At 48.7% G+C, this 20,882-nt stretch overlaps 1 protein-coding gene across 8 annotated transcripts in view; it reads left to right on the forward strand.

The window, feature by feature from the left end:
* The window catches only part of Tcf25 (transcription factor 25), a 30,727-nt gene continuing 9,845 nt past the window's right edge, over positions 1 to 20,882 (forward strand). For 4 of the 8 annotated variants that reach the window (XM_028752572.1, XM_028752585.1, XM_028752592.1 and 1 more), the window contains exons 1-11: positions 1 to 349; positions 7,011 to 7,172; positions 8,127 to 8,201; positions 8,936 to 9,054; positions 10,012 to 10,077; positions 14,096 to 14,178; positions 15,368 to 15,498; positions 16,406 to 16,505; positions 17,281 to 17,374; positions 18,861 to 18,953; positions 19,069 to 19,174. In XM_028752572.1, coding sequence (XP_028608405.1) covers positions 158 to 349; positions 7,011 to 7,172; positions 8,127 to 8,201; positions 8,936 to 9,054; positions 10,012 to 10,077; positions 14,096 to 14,178; positions 15,368 to 15,498; positions 16,406 to 16,505; positions 17,281 to 17,374; positions 18,861 to 18,953; positions 19,069 to 19,174 — 1,221 coding nt within the window. In that variant the 5' untranslated portion in view covers positions 1 to 157. The remainder of the gene's footprint in view (positions 350 to 7,010; positions 7,173 to 8,126; positions 8,202 to 8,935; positions 9,055 to 10,011; positions 10,078 to 14,095; positions 14,179 to 15,367; positions 15,499 to 16,405; positions 16,506 to 17,280; positions 17,375 to 18,860; positions 18,954 to 19,068; positions 19,175 to 20,882) is intronic. The other 4 variants (XM_028752600.1, XM_028752605.1, XM_028752576.1 and 1 more) reach the window with 2 other exon arrangements.

The following is a 20,882-nucleotide window of genomic DNA, read 5'->3' on the forward strand; positions in this document are numbered from 1 at the left end:
TTCCCTGACTGCACCGGGGAATCGGGAGGAAGTTCCGGAGAGCCGCGGCGCGCAAACGCGACACGCCAACCTTGCGCCAGCGCGCCGCCAGTGCGCAGGCGCCGCCACTCTTGCTGCTCTCCCTCGTCCCTCTGCCCACATCAGGCCGTCGGGTCCTATGTCGCGCCGGGCCCTCCGGAGGCTGAGGGGGGAACAGCGCGGCCAGGAACCCCTGGGGCCCGACGCCTTGCAGTTTGTCCTTCCTGATGACGATGACGCAGAGGAAGAGGCACCAAAACCCGGGCTGGGTGGCCGGCGCCCTGGGGGTGCAGGGAAGGAAGGAGTCCGTGTCAACAACCGGTTCGAGCTGGTGAGGAGCTGGGCAACCAGAGGGGTATAGTGGGGGGCATGACGTCATACGAAAGGGGCACAAAGTTGGGTCTGGACCGCAGTCGAGTGGGCGGAGAGAAGGGACTGCGCCGCATCGGGGAGGGCGGGTCTTCAGCAGGGTGGGTGGGGTGATGAGGTGCCGAACTGCAGGTCGGGGAGCTGTCGAGCGGTGTTCCCCGACCTGGGTGGAGTGGGAGGTGGGATAAAATGCCGAGCGAAGGGGCTTCTGAAGCCTGGCGGGGGTGCTGACGAGGGGCTGAGTGACAGGACGCTGCTGCAGTCTAGGGCGTGTCTCGGGGCAGTGTCCGGGGACGTGATGTGACGTAGGGGCAAGACAGGGCCGTGACGTCAGAGTGGGCGTGGCGCGACAAGCCAGACAGCTTAGGGGAGGGCCCCTAGGGATGGTGAGTGGGCGGTGGGGTTCAGTTGGGTCTTGGCCTCTCTGAAGGAATGGGGTTATGCTCGGGCGGTGCTACGGTAGGGTAGGCATGGTTTCCTATCTGCGACGTGGGGGAGGTCTCTCGCTTCTAGCTGTTTTGCAAACATTTCGGCTTATTCGTCACAGTACTTCTGTGTGTCCCAGCTAGTTATACCTAGCGCATCCCTCGCAGCAGAAAAATGTGTGGCACTACCGGGTCCCATGTTCTTCCTTATGACTGACTGACCTGGGTCTGCAGTTTCACTTGATGAAGTATGATTCTGACTTCATGTGTTGGCAGATAATATGTCTGTTTTGCTCCTTTTGTGTCTCCAACTTGCACATATGGTAAGGAGTCAGTGGCCATTTTCGAGTGAGTAAAAACTTGTAATGTGTCTGATACTCAGTCTTACGGCGAGTTGTCTGTCTCAGCTAGCTGGGACACATGGAAGTACTGCATCTCCCTCAAGTCACAGATATGAAACCATGCCTACCCTACTATAGTACTGCCCTAGACAGCACCGTCCCCAGCCTTTTATCAGTTAGCAGGTTTAAAAGTTCCTAGCAAAGATATAAATATATTGAAGTGTGGAAAATGTCACAGACATTTTGGAAGTTTGGTTCCTAGATTGTTCATTTCTCCCATAAGGAAAGGGAAGGATTTGTCCTGTAGCCTGTGGCAGTGGTGAAATTCGTCTCTCCTTGATACAGTCAGAACTCTCCTACCTCCTCTGACTTTAGCCGGGCAGTGGTGGCGCATGCCTTCAATCCCAGCACTTGGGAGGCAGAGGCAGGCGGATTTCTGAGTTCGAGGCCGGCCTGGTCTACACAGTGAGTTCTACAGCCAGGGCTACACAGAGAAACTCTGTCTCCAAAAACCAAAAAAATAAAATAAATAGTAAAACCTCCTCTCTGACTTTGAGCCTGAAAGCAACCTCATTCCTACTGTTTCTTGTCCCTTCATTTTAAGTGTTTTATTTACTTTTGCTTATCATTATTTATTTTTCAAGATAGGCTTTCTCTACGTAGCCCTGGCCATCCATGAACTTACTTTGTAGACAACTTTGAGATGCTGCGTCTCAAACTCAGAAATTCACCTACTTCTGCCTCCCAAGTGCTGGGATCAAAGGAGTGTGCCACCACCTCCCAGCTAGGTTTAATTTTAAACACACACAAAAATAGGGAAATACAAATAACCCGTATGTGCCCATGGTCCAGTTCCCGTCTGTCTACATGTCTTTAAAATAACTTTACTCTCTAAGAGGTGATTTCAGAGCAGAGCCTAGACATCCCATCATCCACCCTTACAGAAGTCGTCCTTGGTATTGGGATTCCTCCCTTGACAGAAGCTGTGTTAGCCCTCAGACCTTGGGCATCTGAGACCATTGGCCCTGAAGATTTTACAGCTCTCCTGAAGGGTCCTGCACTCTGGCTTCCCTGGCTCCTTCTAGCCATTGCCGTTAGCCTCAGCTCCCGACACTCGGTTGCCCCCTTTTCAGATTCAGGCGGCTGGCTGTCTTGCCACCTTTGGGGCCCAGGCTGCTGACTGCTCAGCTACTTCTTTGTATTAGACCAGCTTAGCCCACAGTATTAAAGTAGGCTAGTGGGGGTAGGGGAGTCGGGGGGTGTGGGGGGAGCCTGAAGACACAACCCAGTGGTGAAGAGCCCTTGCTGCCTTTCCAGAGGACTAGGGTTTGGGACCAAGGAATCACCTACAAACCTAAACTAAGGCTCGCGGTTGTACAAGCCTGATACAAAGGGAAACAGTGTTTCCGAGGCTGCACCTTTCAGCCTGAGCAATCAGCTGTGATCGCAGCGGGGTGGGTTTTTTCCCAGGCCTCTGGAATGTTCAAAGCAATGTTGAGTATGGGTCGTCTGGCAGACAGTTGTCTGTCAAGGCAGCCAGGGGAGAATTCAACAATTGTCTGTCCCCCAAAATCTTTCCTTAGTTACAGGAAATTAACATCAGAATGTGAGGACGCTATTAGCATTCGTAGAGATTCTAACAGTGCCTCCAGTCTATGCAGTGCTGGGGCAGAGTGAGACCCCTTTATCTGTCTCAGGTCACAGGGAGCCTTCAGCCCTGCTGCTATGGCTCAGTCTGTCAGGAGTACGCAGTGACAGCTCTCCTTCCCCAGCAGGTGTCTGCCATCTGCTAAGACAGTTCTCCCTGACCTCTCCTGTTTCTAGTCTTGCTCACTGTTTCATCTGCCCTTTGCCTCCCCGTCTGGCTGCAGTCCCCTTTGCGGTGACACTAACAGAGACGTCCTCTCCTCTCCCATGGGTATGTTTAGTTGTTACCCTACGTGTGTCTGCTCTTACCGTCTGTCTAAATTGACAGCCATCCCAATTCACCTTCCTTTCCCCTGACAGCTCCCACCAGCCACACCAAGCTACTCTTCTTCTGTATATGCTGATTGTCTCCCACTGCTAGAATATACGTTTCTTAGAAACAGACTGCTGCTCAGTGATGTATCACTGCCCTTCAGGACGGCGTCCATGTCTATCTGTGCTGATTTTAATAAAACAAATTACTACCCAGGCAGTGGTGGTGCATGCCCTTAATCCCAGAGTTAGAGGCAGGCAGAACTCTGTGAGTTCAAGGCCACCCTGGCTGGTCTACAGAGAGAGTTCTAGGACTCTCTATAGCCAGGGCTATACAGAAAAACCCTGTTTCAAAACAAAACAAATACTTGTTTTAGGCTTGTGTACAAGGATGTAGAGTCAGAGACTCGTGTCCTGGCTGTCCCTCTTGAGACATACAGTCCACGTATGAGAGCCTAGACAGGATACTGAATGAAAGTTTGGGGGATGCTCTTGCTAACTCATGGGGCTGTCGTGAAGCCTACGTGAGCTCATGGGTGCAGCCTGTAGCATGTGCTGGGCGTGTGATCAGCTTTCAACAGTAGTAGGAAGTAGGACAGAGGAGCTGCGGAAGCACGGGATGACAAGTGGTTTGTTTGATACGTTCTCGGGGGCTGATGGGGAAGGATGCGGCAAAGATGGCCCAGGGCCACGCCTGACTCTAGATTAGAACTCTGTACCATGTCATTCAGAAGAGTTTAAAAATCAGTCTATCGCTGGACGTGACAGCTCACACCTTGAATCCCTGCATTAAGGAGGATTTCTGAGTTAAATAAAGGACATCTTAGCCTACATATCAACTTCTAGGCCAGCCAGGGCAACATACTGAGATCACCCTGTCTTTAAAAAAAAAGTCAGCTTATTGAGGTTCTATACTAAAGTGCATCGAGTGTGAATTTGACATTTCCATCTGTGTGAACTGTTCGTGCCTCCGACATCTGGTCACTTGTACCTGGCCCTTGTTCAGAATATACTTTTGAGATTTATTTAGTTTTGAGTATTTATTGTTTGTTCTTTCTTACTGTTGAATAGTAAGCAATATACTCTGTTTGTTTTGCAGGCATAGGGATTGAACCCAGGGACTTAGGCATACTTTGCATTCCTGTTTGTTTTTGTTTGTTTGTTTATATGACATGGTCTCCTGGACATGGTGGCACGCACAGAGAAGGCAGATCTCGGTGAATTGAGACTAAGCTAGTCTACATAGTAAGTTCTAGGACAGCCAGGGCTACATATAGAGATGCTGTCTCCAAGAAAACCAAAATAAAAACATTTATACCATATATATGTGTGTGTGTGTGTATATATACATATACACACACACACATATATATACACATACATATATATACACATATAACATATATATAACATATGTATAACATATACAGTATATAGAAACATGTTTAACATAGATATATAATATAAATATTTAAGTAAATATAATATACAGTAAATAAACCTACATAAGTAAATATATTTAATATGTAATGAAATATGTACTTTACATAAATATATTAGTAATAGAGATATATTATATATATTTATATCATAGATTTATATGTTTGTTGTATGTGTGAATTTATATATAGTATATATAAATATGCAAATAATGTATATTACTAATATATTTATAATGTATTTACAGTATGTATTTATATTACTTGTATATTTATATGTGCTGTGTGTGTATGTATATGTATATGTATATATAGGCACATACATATAAACTCAAAAGAAAAAAGACAGCAAATTTTTAAAAATTGACTCAGAGTTGGGTATAGTGGCACATGGAGGCTGATGCGGGAGTTCCAGAGGATCTGAGTTCAATTCCCAGCACCCACATGGCAGCTCACAACTGTCTGTAACTCTAGTTCCAGGGGATCTGACACCCTCTCACACAGACATACAGGCAGAACACAGTGCGCATAATAATAAATAAATCTTTAAAAAAAAATGTTTAAGGGGATGGAGAGATGGCTCAGTGGTTAGGAGCACTGACTGCTCTCCCTAAGGCCCCGAGTTCAATTCCCAGCACCCACATGGCAGCTCACAACCATCTGTAGTGGGATCTGGTGCCCTCTTCTGGTGTGTCTACATACCAGCTACAGTGTACTCACATTAAATAAATAAATGAATAAATCTCTAACAACAAGGAAAACAAGTTGGAGCTGGGAGTGATGGCACGTGCCTTTAATCCCAGCAGAGCCAGAAGCAGATAGATCTCTGAGTTTGAGGCTAGCCTGATCTACAGAGGTAGTTCCAGGACAGCCAAAGCTACACAGAGAAACCCTGTCTAAACAAAACCCAAACTACTCAAAGAGCAAAAAAGCACATTTGCACATCACAGTGATTTTATTCTATTAGAACAACGTATAAAGCAGTCCCTGACCTCATCTAGACCTGCATGAGCAGGATTCCCCCACAGCTGCAGAGTATGAGGGAAATCACATGACTGCCTTCTGATTCTAGTTCCAGCTGTAGGGGTTCCCAGGGCACTTTCCAAGTTCAATAGTTGGTGAGAAATACCATTCACTTTGTTCCTACAAACAGGGAGTGTTTACAAAGTGAGGTTCCAGAGCCGTGGCTGTGCTCGCTGGTGTGTACAGGTGACACTTCTCACTGTGACACTTGCCACAGATTGATTGACAGTGTGCGTGGGGCATTCCCAGCCTGAGTTTCCATGTTCAGGTTTTTGTTGTTTTTGGCAGCAGGGGTTACAGAATGAGCTGTGTACACGGTATATTGGTGGGGTTCACTAAAAAGGGCTTTGCTGTACAGCCCCGTGGCTGACAGGATCTGCGGTGCTTCAGTAGGCTGAGTTGCTGCCTTTGGATACCCACCTTAGATCATGTTGCTACCATCTGACTTGGCCTAAGGGCCCCTTTAAATCCTCTGGTCATTGTGGGTTGAAGCCCTAGTGGAGAAGATATTACTATGGAAGCCAGAGCAAAGGCCAGGCCTTTATTTGGATAAGATGAAATATGTTAAGAATCTATAAAGTGAGCGGGGCGGTGGTGGTGCATGTCTTTAATCCCAGCACTTGGGAGGCAGAGGCAGGTGGATTTCTGAGTTCGAGGCCAGCCTGGTCTACAGAGTGAGTTCCAGGACAGCCAAGGCTACACAGAGAAACCCTGTCTCGAAAAACAAAAAACAAACAAACAAAAAGGCAAGAAAGAAGAATGTATAAAGTGGAACTAAGTATTTACTGCCAAAGCAGTGCATTCAGTGGTATGAGGGTAGTGATTCCCAGGTACATAATCGCTCTTCACAATGAAGAGTTCTACTGGCTTCTTCTGCTAACGCAGAAAGTAAATTCTCTTTACAGCAGCCCTTTACGGGGATTGTGGTATCTTGTCTGGGAAGTCTTAACAGTTAAAAATGGTTAATTGAATCCGTAGTCACGAGCGTTGACTTCCACAGAACCCAGGTTTGCTCCCATCATCCACACGGGGACTTGGAGCTGTCCAATTCCAGGGGCCATGACACCCTCCTCAGGTCTGCATGGGCAGCAGACATATAAGTGGTGCATATACGTGCATGTCGGCAGAATACCCATGCACATAAAGAAGAGAGGAAATTAACGCTGCCCTCGTGTGGTGCTCAGTAAATGTGGTCATTGTGGTTTGGGGATTCTGGATGTCATGCCTAAAGATGACGCTCCTCTTCGGAGCCCTGACTAAGTCAGAACTCACTCACAGGCTCAGAACTGTGCTGGTGCTGCCTGGGCCAGGCACTCCTGCGTCTCACCTCCTCATTCGGACTTATTCAGTCCTCCATTTTCAGCTGCATAGAGTCTCCGTGTGCCCTGCGCTGAGGTGCTCAGTTGCTTTCATCTCCTTCTCATCCTTTTTTCCAGATAAACATTGAGGATCTTGAGGACGACCTTGTGGTAAATGGAGAGAGGTCTGACTGTACCCTGCCAGACTCCGTGTCTTCAGGGAACAAAGGAAAGGCTAAACATGGGAACCCAGAGACCAAGCAAGATGGAGATGCAACCAAAGCAGGGTCCCCGGAGCAGGTATAGAGGATCAATCACGTGGTGATGGGTAACTGTCAGGCATGTCAGAGGGAGAACCCCAAGGTGCTGGCCACATCACCCTGTGCTACCAGTTTGTTGAATTCTTCTGAGTTGGAGTCCATCAATTGTTTGTTTGCCCTGAGGAAACTGGATGAGGTTTCTGTAGATATCTGAAGACCAATGGTAGCCTCGGGGGTACCATCAGTGTGTCCCCTGCCTCTTTTGGGTGTACCTGTGCCTGATGAGAACATGCAGTCCAGTGACACTCAAGTCCTCACAGGACTTGGCTACAGGAGGTATTGCAGGGGAGCAGAGGCCTCATAGTGGGTCACCCTGGTCCTGTGAGTCCCAGCTTCAGGATTGGTAGAGCCCAGCAGGGATGGTTGCCAGGATGAAGATGGAATGCCAGTGTCCAGTGGCTGGGTGGTCCTGTGCGCCGTATCTACTATAGGCCATGGGCAGGCCCTAAGCACATGGGCAGGGATACATGTGTATACACAGGATGGAGGACCATGGCAGGTGTTTCTTACTGCCGAAATGTGAGTGAATTGGAAGGGCTCGAGGATGGAGGAAGGATGGAGACTACCACAGAGGAGGTTGGGTTTGGGGTTGCTTCCATTTTTGTTTGTATATTTGTTTTATTTATTGCCTCAAACTCAAAGAGATCACTTGCCTCCTGAGTGCAGGGATTAAAGGCGTGCACCACCACTGCCCAGCTTAAATTCTTATTTTTTTTTTTTATTCATTTTTTAAAATTCAGGTCTCACTGTATAACCCTCACTACCCTGGAAATCTCTGTATAGACCAGGCTGACCTCAAACTCATAGAGACCTGCCTCTGTCTGTCTCCTGAGTGCTGGGATTAAAGGCATGTGCCACCAGGCCTGGCTGCTGGGTAGTTCTTAATGTTTATGATTTTATTTCTTACCATTGATTAAAATGTCTCTTCCATTAGTCTAATGCAAGTGGCAAACTCCGAAAGAAGAAAAAGAAGCAGAAAAATAAGAAAAGCTGCACAGGAGAATCTTCGGTATGTTGTCAAACAGTCTGGTTCCTCTGCCTGAGCCTCACTGTTCCCTGCTGGTACCTCAGGCTGGTCCTCGGAGAAAGTTTCTTATTGAACACTTTGATAGCTTCCCAAGAGGCATAGTTCAGAGGCCAGGAGAACAAAGGGGAAGACCACTTATGGTCTGTGTGTGGTTTGTTCCCTTTGCTCCCTGGGTATCAGACCCCACTCTTGGGCTCTGGGGTTTGAGGTGAGTGTTCCTTACTCAGCTACCTTTGTCTCATCCTGATGACTAAAATTGGTAGTGAGTGTAGAAGCCACGGTGGACATGCCATCATCAGATGGTGCCAGCCATTCTATTGCTACCTCACGCCTCATGCCCCATATCTTACTGTTAGTTCTGGAAAAAGTCATAGCTTTGTTTCTGCCAGTGAGGAGTCGTGACTCAGTTTACCCAAGGAAGTCAGCTCCTCCAGAAGATGCAGTGGTGTTTTGGCCTGTGGTTTCCAGGCCTCTGCGTCTGTGATTCCAGCTCTTCTGAATTTCTCTAGTGAGACTTGTCTCCTTTTTGAGTGTATGTGCAGCATATGATATCTTTTAGGAAGTAAGTCAATATCATCGTTCTTTTTCAAAATAAATCATTCTGTGGCTGGTAGTATAACATTGAAAGTAAAGTCAGAGCCAGGCGCGGTGGTACATGCCTAGAATCCGAGCAGCGGAAGTCAGCACAGTGGTTAACGGCTTGTCCTGGCTCTTAGGAAAACGGACTGGAAGACATAGATCGCATCCTAGAGAGGATTGAAGACAGCAGCGGGTCCAGCCACCCCGGGCCCCCGCCCCTGAGCTCCAGGAAGCACGTGCTGTATGTGGAGCACAGGTACGCTCTGCATGCACTCTGAGTGGGACAAGCAGAGTTTAAAACAAGGCAGGCCAGGTTGCTGTGGTACACACCATTAATCCCAGCACTCGGGAGACAGAGACAGGCAGATCTGTGTGAGTTCAAGGCCAGCCTGGTCTACAGAGTGAGTTCTAGGACATCCAGGGCTTCACAGAAACCCTGTCTTAAAAAACAAAACAAAAAAAGCAGAAGAAAGTTGACTATCTTTTTTAGTCAGGTCTAGTAGCAAACTCCTGTAAGCACAGTCCCAGCACTTGTGAAGTAGAGACAGGAGAATTGAGAGTTTAGGACCAGCCTGGGCTGCGGAAGATGGGCTAAAGAAAGAAGAGGTGGACTGTAGTTTGGAGAGTGGCAGGAGAGAGAGATGCGGTGCGGAGGTGGAGGGCACACCTAGCATGTGCAGGACCCTGGGTCCCAGCTACTGTGCAGCAGGCTTCACACTCGGTCCCCCAAAACAAAAGGATGTAGATACGGGAACAGGGCTTACACTCGTAATCCTAGCACTGGGTGGACTAAAGCATGAGTTCAAGGCCAGCCTGGGCTACAGAGTGAGTTCTAGGACATCCAGGGCTTCACAGAGACATGTTAGAAATGACAGGGACGAGGCCCCCCCCCCCTCAGAGGGGAAGCACCCCCCCCCAGAGGGCTCCCTGGGTGCCGTGGGTGCCAGAGCTGCAGAGCCCCGTTGCGTGTTGGGGTGGGTACCCATCTGTTGCTCTTCCATATGCTCAGTAAAGTACACTTCCAGGGTCTCACAGTGTGCTTCAGAGCTGCCTGGGACCCCCGATCCTTCCGCCTCAGCTTTCCAGGTCCTGAGATTACAGGCATGCACCACCACTACAAGCCAAGCTCTCTATGAGAGTCTTACATGACTTTATAAAAATTTACAGTTTCTGTAAAAAACATAACCTTTCTTTCTTAACTCTTTTCTCACAGACACTTGAATCCAGACACAGAACTGAAGAGGTATTTTGGTGCTCGAGCGGTCCTGGGCGAGCAAAGGTGAGGCTCCGCTCAGTCTGTGTTCTTCAGGTTCTGTCAGTCTTTCTCGCACTCTAGACGGAAGGGTGTGTTGAGGGAAACTGAGGCAGAAAGACTGCCATGGGTTCTTCATAGGGGAATATTTACATCCGTAGTGAACAAATAGAACTCTTAGCATTAGGTCCGAAATGATTCAAAAGAAAAGGTTTGTGGAATCATCAAGGCTCCTGGAGCTGGCTCTGTCCTTCCCTCCTTCCTCTCTAGAATGTACGTCATGTTTGCAGAGATGCACTGTGGTCGCTGATTTAATAGTTCTTAGTGTCAGGCGTCATGCAGCAGGACCCGTGATTCCCTAAAGGAAGCGTGTGCAAGAGTCCACCCTGGGAGTGTTGTTGGGGGGGCATGTGTGTTCTCTCCGCTTCTCCATAGAATGCCTGCCTAGGATGCCTTCTCTTTGTTTATGAGAGCGTCGTCTCTGAGGCCCAGGACTTGAATTGTCTGTCCTTCTGCCTCAACCTCTCAAGTGCTGTGATTATAGACTTACGCTATCAAGGCTAGCTTAGTACTGTCTTTTTTAAAAAGATACTATTCTATTATCATCATTTATACTGATAAAATATATAAAAATACAGTGTTTCATGAGAATGCACTCGTAAAGTGGCTGCCTGTCTGAAAATACACTATGTACATCCAGTACCTGCAGAAGCCAGAGAGGTGTCAGGTCTTCTGGAATTGTAGTTAGATGCAGTTTGGAGCATTCATGTGGGCTGTGAGAACCAAGCCCAGGCCTTCTGTGAGGGCAGCAAGTGCTCTTAACAGCTGAGCCACTTTCCAGCCCCTAGCATTGTCTTTGTAAGTTTTGTGGTTTTTTTCTTGATTGTAAACAAGTGCTTCTCGTTAGGAAGTGTAATCAGTTTAGTCATTTGACCTTTGACTCTCATTCTCCCACCACACCCGAGTTATTTTTGGTAATTGATTATAGCTTGCAGGGCACATGCCAGTCTTTGCTTTATGTGACCATGAGAGGATTCTGCTGGCACTGTAACATCCTGTCTTGCATATCCGGTTTTCTGTGTTGGCATTCTGTGTGCTGTGATGTGCCAGGGTTGGTTATTTACCACAGATGCTGGCTTGTGTGCACCTCGAGGCTGTCATCCCTGTGCACCTTGCACGCACTCTGTGAGACTGAGACCTGCCTGCTGCCAAGCTGCCCTCAGAGGAGTTGTGCAGCTTAGATTCACGCTGCGCCAGGGTCAGTCTTCTCTTCCCATAGCAAACGCAAGAGGGTTGGGTTTTGATGTTGTTGCGGCTCCTGTTTCTTAGCTTATGACTGAAGTCCACTGGCTTCTCGTTTGCTGTTAACTGCTGTTTTCCTCATGTTTCCTGTGAGGTTTTGTTTCCTGTGAGGTTTGAGCATTTTTGTTCTTTTGTATTTATGAGATAAATCTCACCATGTAGTCCTACTTGGCCTAGAACACCAGACTAGCCTGGAACTCAGAGCGATCCACCTGCCTCTGTTCCCCGGGTACTGGGATTAAAGGTGTATGCCACTGTGCCTGGCTTACCTATTTATTTCTTGCTTTATATTTTTAATGTTAAATTTTTTAACTCTTAAATCTTCTTTTGGGAACACTGATGAAAACTATGTATATTTCAGATGCCCCCTTACGAGGCTGGGATTCTGGACTCATTTGGTAGAGCGCTTGCCCAGCAGGCTTGAGTCCCAGGCGTGAGCCTCAACACTTAGAACCCAGTCCTGGTAACACACAACTGCAGCACATGGGAGGAAGAAGAGGCGGCAGGATGACTAGGAGTTCAAAGCCATCCTCAGCTGTGAAGTGAATTTGAAGCTAGGCTGGATTACATGAGCCCCTGTCAGTCAGTCAGTCAGTCAGTCAGTCAGTTCTGTCTTTCTCTTTCCTCAACCTTTTTGAGTATGCATCCCGCCCATAGGATTCAGGGTAAGTCTTTCTGTTAGTGCGCCACAGACATGCTCAGAGATGTGACTCAGTAATTCTAAACACTGTCAAACTGACGAGGTCTTACCCCCCCCTTCCCTGCAGCCGTGCTTTGTCTGTCTGCCATTTTGTTATAGTTGATACGTCCTGTTTCTGTAAATTAGAGTTACTGACATTAATTAATAATTATATTTATTTCAGCCTATGTGGTGCTACGGTTAGACCTGCAGATGACAAAGTCCGAGCGCACACTGAACATCCCCCGTCCTAGTCGTGAACTACTGAACAGCTGCAGCTGTCACTATGGCCGTAGTTCATTTACTTTTATAATATTTTACTTTGAATTATATTTATTTCTTTAAAACTGTCAGTTGGGCCAGAGAGGCAGCTCAGTGAGCAAAGCTGCCTGTTGCCAAGTTGAGTCAGAAACCGACATGATGGAAGAAGAAACCAATTCCCCTAAGTTGTCTCCAGCCTTCACACTGGAACCATGGCACGCATATGCCCACACATGTGTGCATGAGTGTGAACACACACATATCAAATGTAAAAAGCAGCTCAGAGAGCTGACTCAGCAGTTCAGAGCTTGTTGCCCTTGCAGAAGACCTGGTTCTATTCCCGGCTCCCACATGGTGGCTCATACCCTCCATAACTCCACTTCCAAAGATTTCACACCCTTTTCTGACCTCCACAGGTACCAGGCATACTCGTAGTACACGTACATACATGTTTACAAAGTATATACATAAAACACATTTAAAAAAAAACCTTTTAAAAACAAAAGATTTTTGCCGGGCGGTGGTGGCACACACCTTTAATCCCAGCACTTGGGAGGCAGAGGCAGGCGGATTTCTGACTGTGAGGTCAGTCTGGTCTACAGAGTGAGTTCCAGGACAGCCAGGGCTATACAGAGAAACCCTGTCTCGAACCCCCCCCCCCCCCAAAAAAATAAAAACCACGCTGGCCTGGAACTCAGAAATCTGCCTGCCTCTGTCTCCCAAGTGCTGGGATTAAAGGCGTGCACCACCACCGCCCGGCTCTACACTTGAGTTTTTTCTGCAGCTATTTTATTTCTCTTTGAAGCTTTCCTCTCTTGTTTCTGAAAGTGCAGCTTGTTACTCATTCACTTTTGACGTACCTAAGTGATCAAAGAAGCATAGAGAAGGAATGTCACTTGTTCACAGATCGCTCCCTCAGGTCAACCTGAAGAAAAGGCTCCTTCCTTCCCTCTCCACTAGCCACCAGAACATGGGGGGGTGGGGCTTGGCTCCTGTGATCCATGCAAGATCTGTATGAGGAGCCTGGCCTTCCTCTTCCTGCAATCTGTGGTGTTCTTCTGTCGGGCTAATGTTCTTCCAGAGCTGTGCAGTGCCGCCGATGTGCTTCCCCGTCGTCGCCATGGCTTCCTTTTCAGACTTTCCCGTGTTAGTGTATCGGCACGGACTCACCTCGTCCTCAGCACGAAGCCGGAACCGAGGTCTGCTTGTGTTCAGATGATGCCCTGGGGAGCAGGCCACGTCTCCCTCGTGTCAGCAGAGCAGCGGCCTGGCTTGTTCCTGTCGTCTCACGTTAGGCTTTCATTTTCTGGTTTCCTTTTTGATTCTCCCTTTTCATTCAAGATGGGGTCTAACTGTATAGCCTTGGCTGTCCAGAGTGCTTTATGTAAACCAGGCCAGCCTCAGACGCAGAGATCCACCTGCATCTGCCTCCTGAGTACTAGGACTAAAGTAGTGTGCCCTCATGCCTGGACCCCTCCACTGGTTTACTGGACTGCTTGGACTTTCTCTTTTTGTTTTGTTTTTGCCGAGGATGAACTTGGAACCTTGTGTGTGCTGGCCGAGCACCCAGAGCTTTACCCCAGCCTCAGTTTCCCCTGTTTCTCTGGTTCTGTGGTGACTACCTCTGTTGCTGACACTGTGTCTGTCCACCCTCGTCCTGCCTGCTAGGCCCCTGTTCATTTCTCTTCCTTGTATCTTCCCTGCCTACAGTTTGACTTCCACAGTTCCTGTGGTGTTAGGTAGACCAGCGTGGTCCCTATCCACTACGGAAAATAAAACTGTGCTATGTTCTGTTTTACCCAGGCCTCGACAGAGACAGCGTGTGTATCCCAAGTGTACATGGCTGACAACCCCTAAGAGCACATGGCCCCGATACAGCAAACCAGGTAAGGCCCTACTGGATTAGGCAGTGGCTTAGATCCACAACTAATGCCCTCGGTTCTCCCAGGCAGTCAGTTTATTTTAACTTGTTGCTACCAAGTATGTGTAATTTAAAGAAAGAAGGCAACGGTTTGGAGAGAGGCAGGAGAGTGTGAAGTAAATATCCTTGATGGGTGCTTGGCTCTGTGACAGGAAAAGTGTCCGTTACCTTGATTGACAGACATAAGAGCCCCTCACAGGGTAAAGGCAGGGAAGTGCATATCGGTGTGGCTGTGCTGGTGATAGTAAAGTGGGCCTGCCCCTTCTCGACAGCCCTGCCTCTTATGTGCCTGTGAACCCCTGTGTAGGAGCTCTGGGCCTGTGCACTGCTGCCTGACAGTATCCTTTGTTTATGCCAGGCCTCTTGCCTTGCCAGCAAGAACACTTGTCCACTGGTGCAGGCAGACTTATTGACTGTGTGGCATGCCAGACTCTGGCCTTAGGTAGAACCACTTTAGGACGGGAACTTAGAGTTACTGGCCTGTTGGATGGAAATTTACCAGAGAAAATGTCCCTGCACACCCAGTATTGTATATAAGGAACAGCGACCAAGAGTGCCTAGTCCTAAGTCGGAATGACCTGCTGAACCTGGGTCAGTGCTCACTCTGGTAGACTGCTCTTTATACAGACACTTTGGATGCTTGTCCCAAAACTCTGGGCATGGTGTTTCTGTAACCAGACAGGTCACTCATGCTATAGTCTCCAGTACTGCTTCTAGCCAGCCATAGTGACCTGCATATGTCCCTTCTGTGTATACTTGGGGTGGATCTGAGGAACAAAACAGACAAGACTCCAGGCCTTGGTGCAGATCACACAGTTTGAGCAGGCCTAAGCACTCTGCAAGAGCTCTTGGCAGATGTTAGCTTATAGCCTGTCGGGAGCATAGTCCCAGAACTGGCCAACCTGTACTAGATGCTCAGGTTGAATTGTGTTCATGTGACGTATTTGTGCCAAGAACAACAGGAGAGTTGTGAGTACCTAGAACTGTGGTGTCCTGCAGGTGCCACAGCCTGCCCTCCTGAGCAGTGGGGTCCTGCAGGTGCAACAGCCTGCCCTCCTGAGCAGTGGGGTCCTGCAGGTGCCACAGCCTGCCCTCCTGAGCAGTGGGGTCCTGCAGGTGCCACAGCCTGCCCTCCTGAGCAGTGGTCCTTGCAGGTCTATCAATGCGGCTGCTGGAGTCCAAGAAAGGCCTTTCCTTCTTTGCGTTTGAGCATAATGAAGAGTACCAACAAGCACAGCACAAGTTCCTGGTGGCCGTGGAGTCCATGGAGCCAAACAACATTGTGGTATGTAACCCGCAGCTCCTGACAGGTGGGGGTCAAGCAGTGTGCTGTGCCTGGACTGGGTTCCTCTGGGATTTGGGGAGTTATGTCTGAGGGGCAGCTGCTTCCCCTGAGTTTGGAAGATGCCTGTGTGCAGAGCAGTCAGATCACGTGTTCAGAGGAAGTGACAGACTAATGGTATAGCCTGTCCTCAGAGGAAAGCCACACCCCGCTCTCATGTCCCTTCTGGGAACTGTGTACAGGGCATTGTGGGCTCTTTTCTCAGCAGCATTTGCCTTTAGCTTAGGGGATACAGTACTGGGAGCGCTGTCCCCTTCCCTGGACAGCCTTTCTCTTCTGTGGTACAACAGCCTGTGTCCCGTCTGCTCCATCCTTGGGCCACAGTTGAGTTTGCAATCACTGAGAACAAAGAGAAGCTCATCCGTTGTGCTTTTGTGTACCTGACCCCTAAATGCCATCATAGTTCTTTGGAGAGAAGAGAAATTCTGGTTTCCATTGCTTCTGATTAGGGCATAGAGAGCAATTAGGCCAGTTTCCGAGTCTCACCTTGAGCTAGATCAATGGTTCACCTGAGCCACAACATCGCATACTTTGAGTTAAACGTGAACTATGAGTCAGGTGTGGTAGTGTGTACCTTTAATCCAAGCCCTGAGAGTCAGAGGCAGGTGGATCTCTGTTAGAGGCCTGCATGGCCTACATAGTGAATTCTAGGCCAGCCAGGGATACATACTGAAGCCCATATCTCAAATAAACAACAATTAAAAACAAAAAACAAACTATGACTTTCACTGTGATCATTTTTCCCAGCATGGGTGTGGCCTGTGCTCTTTGGGAGCATGTGTCACGAGGGTCTCTCTCGGGCTGTGTGCTGCCTGCAGCCCCTCTCTAGGGCTGTCTTCCATTCCAACAGGTTCTGCTCCAGACAAGCCCCTACCATGTGGACTCACTTCTGCAGCTCAGTGATGCCTGCCGCTTTCAGGAGGATCAGGAGATGGCTCGAGATCTTATAGGTGAGCCAGCCCCCTGCGCCTGCTGCTCGAGCAACTCGGGCTCACAGGCAGATGCCCCATGGGATGACAAAGGACGTTTCATGGAGACAGAATTTGTATGCCATAGGATTCTCTCGTGTAGAATGTATAGCTCATTGTATATGAATGACAATGTAGTGTATGCAGCTGTACAGCCGTCACCACTGTCTGTGTCGGTCAGTTTTAAAGCAGGCTTCGTTCTTCAGTCCTGGGAACTAGTACTGTGCTGTCTGCGGTTGTGCTTGGGGGGTTGAGTCAATGCAGCGTGTGGCCTTCGCTTGGCTTCCTTCATCTCCCACCTTTGTGGTCCCTGCTGGAGCATGTATTGTACTTGTACCCGTTTGTTGCTTTATACCTCTATCTGTGTGTACACCGAATCTTGTGCGTCAGTTGATGGACAATCAGGGTGTTTTCCGGCAGTTGGAAGTGGTGTTGCTGAGAGTGCTTGTGCGGTTCTGTGATGGTGCATGCTGCTCGCTGCATGTTGGTGAGCAAGTGGGTATCTGGTGTTGGCAGATCACAACACCAGTTGTCACTCCTGGGCAGGAAGCATTTCGCTCTGAAGTTTACAAATGTATGTTGCACTAAGCTAGAGTCATTCAGGAATTCCTGGGAAGTCTGTGTGTACTGTCCCTCTTTCAGGGTCCCAGTTACATGACTTCCTTCCTTCCTGAACTTTCCTCGTTGTGAGTTGTTAGAGGAGAGAGTTAAAGTTGTTGTGTCTGTGACACCCTCCTCTGATATTTGTGGCCCACAGAGAGAGCCCTGTACAGCATGGAGTGTGCATTCCACCCCTTGTTCAGTCTCACCAGTGGGACTTGCAGGCTGGATTACCGCAGACCTGAGAACAGGTGAGTTTGGTCCATCCTAGAGTGAGTAACGGGTACCCTCAAGTCACAGGAGTGACTGTTGTCATACAAGATTGTCCTGTCCCTGAGGATGAATCAGGGCCCTGAAGGTCCAGGGTGCCTCTAAGCTTTGATGTGTTTCCAGCTGAACTGCAGAGGGCTGGCTCAAAGAATCAGGCATCAGATTGGCCCCAAATTAAATCTGTTCAAGTTACAAGTGAGCCTGGTAAGCCACAGGCCAATGAGATCTGGAATCACACTTCTTGTGGCTTTGGAGGAAAACCCCCGTTTCCAGTGAGGTTAAGTTCTGCAGCTTTGTAGTTGTGTCTCTGGGTTTTTAAATCTGAGATGAGCACAGGTTTACCTTGACTTAAGCGACCACATGGGGAGCACTTCCTTCCGGCCTTCTCAGAGCCTGACCACCCTCTGGTTTTAGCCCATGTGTGCCCATCCTTCCTTCATACCTAGTACTCTGCTTCTCTGCATAACCCTGGGTTGCCCCAGGCTGGCCCCCACCTTAGTCTCAGCCATTATCCACTTTTGAACCGCATGTTGGATTTGGATCCCTTCTCTAGGTTCCTGAGTGTTTATTGCTTTTGTCTCTTCTAAACTCTTTTGTCTTTTGTCTCTTCAAAACTTTGTTTTGTTTTGTTTTGTTTTTGTTTTGTTCTGTTTTGTTTCTCGAAACAGGGTTTCTCTATGTAGTCCTAGCTGTCCTGGAACTCACTATGTAGACCAGGCTGGCCTCGAACTCAGAAATTCGCCTGCCTCTGCCTCCCAAGTGCTGGGATTAAAGGCGTGCGCCACCACTGCCCGGCTTAGTTAAACTCTTACTTCTTTGAAACAGGTTCTAAGTTAAGTCACCAAGATGACTAAAGCCGCCCAGCTTTATGCATCTCCGTGTAGTGCTCTGACAGCTGCTAAAGGCCGAGCACAAGTTAAGATTATAATCATACAGGTTTAATTGCCTTCCTTTAAGTGAAAATCCGTAAACGACTAGCAAGGAGACAGGTTTGCAAGCACAGTGTCACAGGCTGCAGGCTCAGCCCTGAGACGTCAGCCTTGATTACATAGGCAGTTTGATGCCAGCCTGGGCTACGTGAGGTTGCCTTTTTAAGAAACCAGAAAAGAAAAAAGGAAAAAAAAGTCAGGAGTTTCACATACACTCGGTTATAGCCAAGCGTGTGGCACCTGTGTGTAGACTGGGCATTTGGAAGTAGATCTCTTGAGCCAAGGAGTTCAAGGTCAGACCTGGCAGCATAGTCAGATCCTGTCTAAACCAGAAAAGCTTGACTCAGTGTAGTGCTTTTATAACTAAGTAACACAGGGCAGGCATTTCCTCCAGGCCCAGAGGGAGTGTTCACAAACACTCTGTCTGACCGCTTAGGAAATGCTGTTGTGACGCAGGGGGGACACAGTGCTGGCCACTTATGTCATGTTCTGTTGCTTTCCTGTCACGCTAACACACGGGGAACTGTTTTCGACCTAGGAGCTTCTACCTGGCCCTCTACAAGCAGATGAGTTTCTTGGAGAAGCGTGGCTGCCCACGTACGGCCCTGGAGTACTGCAAGCTCATTCTGAGGTAAGTGTTCACTGTCGTGTGGCCGCCGGTGTTCACCACGACCTGTGGGGACTCCAGCCATGACAACATTTCCTCTGTCCCCCTTGTTCTCCACTCGCTGTGCTGCCTCTGGAAGCCTCGAGCCGGATGAGGACCCCCTGTGTATGCTGCTGCTTATCGACCACCTGGCCTTACGGGCCCGGAACTATGAGTACCTGATCCGCCTCTTCCAGGAGTGGGAGGTATGTGTAAGCCGTGCACCGTGCCTGGAAGGTGCGGCTGTGGCTCCTTACCTTTCTGGTCCACACCGTGTGTGTGATTGGGGACAGCCTTAGCACAGGATGCTGGGAGCCTGCGTCAGAGCTCGGGGTCTCCTGCCATTTTTGGTTTTCTTGTTACTTTTGCTGATCAAGATCCAGTCTTCCTAGAGGGTGTTCCAGCAGCCCTGTGAGAACCACTGTCCATGGCCCTGTCCCACGTGTGTGTAGACAACGGTGGTGCTAGTGGTGATGGAAGGTTGGGGAGACCTGTACTCACTGTGTTCACACAGGAAGTGATCATGAAGCGGGGTGCCATGAGACTGGCACGGGCAACCTCAGCACACAGATTCACGGTCTGCAGAAATCCTAGAGAGACAGACAGACAGACATATGACCATATCCAGTCACTTGTGCCTTGCCAGATTTGCATGGAAATAAAAATGGAGAGTGAGCTGCACCACACAGCCCCCTAACCTAGCTACTGTGGGTGCTCAGCACACGCTGGGACAGACAGACGGACGAATGGACAGACAGCGCCAGGAGATGACATAGACTTTATAACATAGACTTCCTAGCCCGTGACTGGCCATGTGTTGAAGTGACAGTTTGAGTGTATTGCCTTAGCTCCTGTGCTTTAAGATCAGCTCCTAGGCCGGGCTGTGGTGGCACACGCCTTTAATCCCAGCACGTGGGAGGCAGAGGCAGGCGGATTTCTGAGTTCGAGGCCAGCCTGGTCTACAGAGTGAGTTCCAGGACAGCCAGAACTACACAGAGAAACCTTGTCTCGAAAAAAACAAACAAACAAACAAACAAAAGATCAACTCCTAGACAAGAGGGCCAGACTCCCACCCTAGCCACATGTGGTTCTTGGAAAGAAGGGATGTATGGATTCTGTGCTGTTCGCTCCCAGCAGGGCCTAATGAGGGAGGGTTTTCACAGTACATACTTTTACATTAGTTAAAAAGAGATAAATCATTTTCAGTATTAGTATAGTTGGCCAGGAAATTTAGTTTCTTGGGATCTAGTTTATCCTTGGCGCTCCAGAATGCATGACTCTAGGAGATGTCAGGTAGGGCCACAGTGAGTAGTAATTGTGGCTTATGTGGCTGTAAAATTCTGTGATGATAACAGTTCCCAAGACAGAAGGGACGAAGACAGTGGCTCAGTCAGTAAATTGCTCACTGTTCAAGAATGAGGACGTGAGTGTGGATAACCAGAACCCACGTAAAAACCAGGGCACAGTAATGTGTGCTGTAACCCAGTTATTGCAGGGACAGCGCAGGGGCATGGCTAGCTAGTGCAGACAAATGGATGAGCCACAGGTGTGGTGAGAGACCTTGTCTCAGAACATAAGAGAGAGAACCACAGAAATGATGTGACAGGCAGAAGCATGACACCACGCCCCAGAACCCACATATGGAAGGAAAGAAAGAACTGGCTTCTGCAGGTTGTCCTCTGGGTTGACACACACGCCATGCATACACACACCAAATAAGTTAATAAGATTTAAAGGTGGAAGTCATGGAATATAATTGCAGAAAGACATCCAGTATTAACCTTCAGCCTCTGCACTCGTGTGTGTGCGCGTGTGCGTGTGTTTGTGTGTCTGAGTGCACCATACCTGCATGCACAATAGAGACGACATATGCATGTCAGCCTCTGCCCTCATGTACACGTGTGTGCACCATAC

Source organism: Grammomys surdaster, unplaced genomic scaffold (genome assembly GCF_004785775.1).
Source record: "Grammomys surdaster isolate TR1022 unplaced genomic scaffold, NIH_TR_1.0 128, whole genome shotgun sequence".
NCBI classification, from domain to species: domain Eukaryota; kingdom Metazoa; phylum Chordata; class Mammalia; order Rodentia; family Muridae; genus Grammomys; species Grammomys surdaster.